Genomic DNA, 6,397 nt, shown 5'->3' with positions numbered 1-6,397 from the left:
GAAACCCTGTCTCAAAAAACAAAACAAAACAAAACAAAACAAAAAACAAGAAAGGAAGGAAGGAAAGAAAGAAGAAAGAAAGAAAGAAAGAAAGAAAGACAGACAGACAGACAGACAGACAGACAGAAAGAAAGAAAGAAAGAAAGAAAGAAAGAAAGAAAGAAAGAAAGAAAGAAAGAAAGAAATCCACCAGATTGCCTTATAGGCCTACAGCCCAATTTTATAGAGGCATTTCTCGATCAAGACTCTTAGATGATTAAATCTTGTGTCAGGCTGTCATAAGATCAGTCAGAACACATACGTAGTGAAGTTACAAGTTAAACTGAGATCTACTTACTGGAACTGTTCAGGTTGGAAACTGGCAGAGGAAGCCACCCCTGATACAGGGTGGGCTGCCTAGCTGAGAATTAAGGAAAAGAATGGAGAAGGCAGGAGACAACCCTTTTGCCAAACACCAGCGCATAACCCCCAGTTTCTACCAGCAGCTCCAGTCAGCCCCAGTCCCAGGATTTTCTTTGCGCTCAGCTACTGAGCAAATAAGACCCCAAAGGTCACACTTCAGAAGGGCGAGCTTGACTTGCTTTAGAAGGAAGAGTACAGCTTGGGCCTAGTGTGACTGCAGGCTAAACCGTGAGGAGCGGGGAAGTCATTAGGGCACAAAGAGTCTGAGCCACACAGTCAAGTAAACATTTAAATAGCCCAAAGATCAGGAATCCATTTGTAAGATCCTTTTTCACTCAGTAACTACACATTAGGAACAGCCCTGTTCTGTTTGTCTTAGATTGCTGCTTTGGGAGCGTCAGTCCCACGCAGGTGTGGGCAGCGGATGAGGCACGTGGGGTTTTGAGTTTCATCAGCTTGGTCTACAGAGTGGGTTTTCAGGCTAGTCAAGGCCAAACAGTGAGAGCCTGTCTCAAACCAACCAAGCGACCCACAGTGTCACTTCACATGAACTTGCCCTCTACTTGTGTTAGTTCATTTATTGAAACAGGATCTCACTGTGCACCTAAGGTGGGGCCTGGAGGTTTTATAGCCCATCTCAGCCTCTTCTGCCTTCATCGCCCAAGTGCTGGGGTCACAGGTGTTCATTGTCATGCTCGGATTGCTTTTAATTAATTAATCAATTAATTAAGGCCTTATGATTTTTAGAGACAGAGAACATGTGACATGTGCTAGCCTTGAGTTTAATCATGTAGCCACGTATGATCTTGAACTGATCTTCCTGCCTCCACTTACTTCCTGACAGGTGAAATTATAGACTGGCGCCACCCATATGTGGTTTATTGTTTTTCTTGCTTTCTTTCTGTTGTTGGGTTTTGTTGTTGCTGTTGTTTTGTCAGAATCCCACTATGTAGCCTTGGCTGACTGGGAACTTGGTATGGAGACCAGGCTGATATTGAACTCAGAGACTGTCTGCCAACTATCTATTATTTATTTATTTACTTATTTAATGTATATTGGTGTTTTGCCTGCATGTATGTCTGTGTGAGAGTGTCAGGTCATTTGGAGCTGGATGACAGACAGTTGTGAGCTGCCATGTGGTTGCTGGGAATTGAACCCAGGACACCTCTAGAAGAGCAGTCAGTGCTCTTAACTGCTGAGCCACCTCTCCAGCCTCCCACTTCCCACTCTTGTTCAACTTTCCCAACATAGCGTTGCCGCAAGGACAAATAGACCTCAGAGCTCCAAGCTGGTCGCCTCGCCTCAGCCCTTCTCCACCGGTTCTTGGACTTTGTTGATGTGGGAGAAATGGTAAACAATATTGAAATGTTTGACAGAGATGAGACTGTAGGTGGGGTAAAATGAAAAGAGACACAGGAAGCTGTGACCCAGTATGATCCCAATTATGTAAATACAAAACATTCCTTATCCCCTTAATCCACACTGCTTAGAAGCAAACTAAGGCTGAGGAGGAACTGCCTCAATTTCTAGAACTCTACTTACATAATATATTCCCTATGGTTCTTGGCCAGCACGATCTAATATCCAATACTAGCTGCTAGCTACATCTGGCCATTTAAATTGAAAATTGATTCAAGCCGGGTGGTGGTGGTGCATGCCTTTAATCCCAGCACTTGGGAGGCAGAGGCAGAGGCAGGCGGATTTCTGAGTTCGAGGCCAACCTGGTCTACAGAGTGAGTTCCAGGACAACCAGGGCTACACAGAGAGACCCTGTCTCCAAAAACAAAACAAAACAAAACAAAAAAATTGACAAGATAAAAGTGCGTACTTTTAATCCCAGCACTTAAAGAGGCAGAGGTGGTAGATCTCTGTGAGTTCTAAGCCAATCCAGTCTATATAGCAAATTCCAGCCAGCCAGAAATACATGGTAAGATTCTGTTTCAAAAATCAAACAACCAGCTGGGCGGTGATGGCGCATGCCTTTAGTCCCAGCACTTGGGAGGCAGAGGCAGGCAGATTTCTGAGTTCGAGGCCAGCCTGGTCTACAAAGTGAGTTTCAGGAGAGCCAGAGCTACACAGAGAAACCCTGTCTTGGAAAAAAAAAAAAAAAATCAAGCAACCAATAAGCCCCAAAGAATAGTGAAGAGACTGTATCAATATCAGTCCAAATATATCTAGTACCAGTATATCCAAGGTTCTCAAAATATAGCAAACATCCAATTGCCAAGAAAAAATAGACTGTGATATTCCAGCCCTACATGATCTGCTTTAGTCCAACGCACTAATCAGGGTCTTTCCCCATTAGTTTCTCAACATAAAATGAAGTTACATTATTATTAGCCTGTAGAGTTTAAGTTTGAGGTAAGCCTGGCACACCGCTGCTTATAAACCAAAAGCCCCACAGGCCGAATAATAGGGAAGGCCAAATAAACAACTATTATGATCAGCCTCAGAGATGGCAGGTACTGAAAACCCCAAATCATTCATTTTTAGCAATTTCTAGGGTGAGGAGCCTGGATTGAGCAGCCAGCGGTTTGATGCTTCCTCCTATCCCCCAAGAGTCTGAGTGTATGCATGTGTGTGTGATCTGCACCTCCCAGGGGGATCACAAGCATTTATCACCATGCACTCGCTTCTGAAGTCCCTTTCCGGGAACCAGTTCAGTCCTCTGAAGACCAGGGACACCTGGACCCTGGAGGGGGAGCTTACACAGCTAGTGGGAAGGTGACAGGCAGGAGGGCAGGTGGAGAAGGGCAGTCACCTGCTGGACAGAGTCCTGATCCCGGGCCTTCTCTTTTTGGCGACTGGCGCTCCCTCCTGACCTCTGAGGATCCCTGCCTCTGCTGGCCTTAGTCACAGACAAGCAGCGGTGGGCCTCAGTTTACAGGGCAACTGTCTTTGGTGTTTCTGGATGAAGAAGTCAACTTAAAAACCGGCAATCCTAGCCGGGCGGTGGTGGCGCACGCCTTTAATCCCAGCACTCGGGAGGCAGGGGCAGGTAGATTTCTGAGTTCAAGGCCAGCCTGGTCTACAAAGTGAGTTCCAGGCCAGCCAGGGCTATATAGAGAAACCCTGTCTCAAAAAACAAAACAAAAAAAAAATGGCAATCCTCTTTTTGATGACGTCGTCACCTTTTGTTTTACACCTCCCGCTTTACACCAGCAAGAAACCACGGTGGTAAGCAGGCTCAAAGTGCTGCGGGGCTACACACCAACCACCTAAGCCTAGAGAGTCCCACCCGTTGCCCTTCCAGAAGACAAGGGCTCTCTGGGGATGCAGCCTCCACCCGGGAACCCCAGGGATGGAGACACGGAAGAGACGGCGGCGCAGAGGCTCTCTTATACCCTTGAAGCCACCACCAGGACGGAGATGCTCCTTCCAGCCTGTGAGCCCATCCACAGCCCAAAGGATACAATCGCTGGGGCCGAGGGTCGGCCGAGGTGTCCCAGAAGGACCTGCAGCCGGGCGCCGGCGCGCGTAAGGTCCATGGTGGGGGCCAGCAGACGAAACTGCTGCGCCCGGGCCACACTTAACTCAACGCAAGGCCCCGCCTCCTAGCAGAGGGTGGAGTACTGTCCAAGGGCAGGACACAGCGCCACCTCCCCCAGGCTGGGGGTTGGGGAGCTGGGGATGAGGGAGACAGCCGAGGCTGTCTGGGAGTTCCTGCTCCTGTCTGCTGAGTTTTTGTTCTAATCTGCAAGGACCGAAACTTTGCGACCGGGGCGATGCAAGTCGAGCAATCCGAGGCAGTTAGGGATCTGAGCCACCCTTTTAACTTGGTAGTTTTAATCTATGTGACTATTTCTCCCACTGCGAACCAATAAAAATTAAAATCATCTGTGCTATTCAGAAGAGACATTAAATTTAGCGTGAATTCATCCTAAAATATTAGAAAGTTTGGCTGTTAATGTTTAAGAAGTGCGATCCACACAGTCTAGTATAATTTACATTACATTTTTGTGTGTGGTGGTGGTGGTGGTGGTGTGGTGTGTGTGTATGTGTGTGTATGTGTGTGTATGTGTGTGTATGTGTGTATGTATGTTTGCGTCCTTGTTTGTGGAGATCAGAGAAACAATCTTCGGGGAAGTTGATTCCCTTTCCACCACCTGAGTTTTGGGGATCGAACTCTGATGGTCAGGTTTGTTCAGCAAGCTCCCTTAACCACTGTGTATCTCACCAGCCAGTGTAACATGTAAACTTTCTTACGTAGCTAAAAACTGTTTTCCTAAAGTCTTTGAAATTCAACCACTACACATAATCTCAATCTCTTTGCCTCTGGGTCTCTTAAGAGAGTTACTTCTAGATTGCTCCTTCATAACCATGTTATTGTTTCTTAAATGCTTTCATCAGATGATTTGGGGACAGTGCCACAGTCCAGGAGAGCAAGTAAACAGATGGCTACTTCCTGTTTTCCGGTTGCAGAGATTTGCCCTTTGTGCCTTGACCTTGACTCCGCTTAGCAGAAGCTCCCAGGGCCAGCAGATTCATTTGCTTATCTCCTAACCTTTGTCCAGCCTGAGCAACCTGATGGAAGCCTGACCGGAGAGACCCGCTAATGTAGCCCACAGTTTAAAAGCAGGACTGACTGCTTTTTTTTTTTTTTTTTCTCACTTGGGAAATAGGTGTCTTCTTACTGCCCTCACCTGGTGCAAAGTGGGAACTGCAAGGAGAAGGAAGAAAACAAAACTGAAATTAGTCTGAATTTGGGTCACCTCTAGCAGAAGTGAAAGATTAAGACCGTTATTCTGAGGGTGACTGGTTTCCCTAACCAACAGAGAGAATTATGGGTTTGGGGCCTGTCTTAGGGTCTCTATTGCCGCCATGACACTATGACCAGAAAAGGAAGTCGGAGAGGAAAGGGCTTATTCGGCTTACATTGATCCGTTCCTCATTAAAGGAAGTCAGGGCAGGATCCTGGAGGCAGGAGCTGAAGCAGAAGACATGACAGGTGCAGCTTAGTGGGCTCGCTCCCCATAGCTTGTTCAGCCTCTGCTTTCTTCTAGAACCTAGGACCACCAACCCACGCCACCAGCCCAGGGATAGCACCACCCACCATGCGCTGGGCCTTCCCCCATCAATCACTAGTTAAGAAAATGCCTAACGTCTGAACCTTCTGGAGGCGTTTTCTCCTTGAGATTCCCTCCTGTCAGCTAACTTTAGTCTGCCTTAAGCTGACGTAAGACCAGCACAGGATGAAAGATTGTGGCGCGAGGGACAGAATTTCCTCCTGGTGTAACGGTTCCTAACCTGTATTTTTGTTTGTTTGTCTGTCTTGTAGTAACTGAGCTTAGAACCCAGAACCCCCATGAGAGGCAGGCACACTAACAGTAAGCTACTTCATCCAAACCAGTCTGTCTGTTTTGTGAGACAATGGCCAAGATTCTGGCTATGTTACCCCGTCTGGCCCAGGAGTTCTGGACTGAAGTGATCCTCCGGCCTTATCCTCCAGAGGAGATGGGACAATCGGCCTTCACCCCAGTGCCAAGCTTATGCTTGCTTTCAAAACATTTCTTTTAGATTTATTTATTATGTGTATGAGTATTTTGCCTGCCTGTGTGTGTGTGTGTGTGTGTGTGTGTGTGTGTGTACCACAGCCTAATGCTGATAGAGGCCAGAAGAACATGTTACACCCCTGGATCTGGAGTTATAGATGGTTGTGAGGAACTACGCTGGTGCTGGGTACTGCGGTCTGGTCCTCCACACCGGCAACACAGCATCTTAGCCACTGAGCCCTCCCCTTAACCCTGCTTTGCTATTTTGAAAACAAGTCTTACACCTGATTTTTAACCAAATGGTCAAGATATGATAAAGACAACTTTTAAATTTCAGTTTTTAAAATAGCCTCAGAACGCCGGGCAGTGGCAGCACATGCCTTTAATCCCAGCACTTGGGAGGCAGAGGCAGACAGATTTCTGAGTTCGAGGACAGTCTGGTCTACAGAGTAAGTTCCAGGACAGCCAGGGCTACACAGAGAAACCCTGTCTTGGAAAAACAA

At 47.1% G+C, this 6,397-nt stretch overlaps 1 protein-coding gene across 1 annotated transcript in view; it reads right to left on the bottom strand.

Annotated features, from left to right (window-relative positions):
* Nucleotides 1-3,964, bottom strand: part of Phyh (phytanoyl-CoA 2-hydroxylase) — a 17,266-nt gene extending 13,302 nt beyond the window's left edge. Inside the window, exons 1-2 of the mRNA XM_021215697.2 lie at nt 3,816-3,964; nt 338-396 (exon numbers count right to left, since the gene is read on the bottom strand). Of these exons, the coding sequence (XP_021071356.1) occupies nt 338-396; nt 3,816-3,890 (134 nt within the window). The 5' untranslated portion in view covers nt 3,891-3,964. The remainder of the gene's footprint in view (nt 1-337; nt 397-3,815) is intronic.
* Between the last annotated feature and the right edge of the window lie 2,433 nt (nt 3,965-6,397).

This window comes from Mus pahari, chromosome 16, assembly GCF_900095145.1.
Source record: "Mus pahari chromosome 16, PAHARI_EIJ_v1.1, whole genome shotgun sequence".
Classification (NCBI taxonomy): domain Eukaryota; kingdom Metazoa; phylum Chordata; class Mammalia; order Rodentia; family Muridae; genus Mus; species Mus pahari.
The sequence above is the reverse complement of the archived record's forward strand: the minus strand, read 5'-3'. Positions and strand labels throughout refer to the sequence as shown.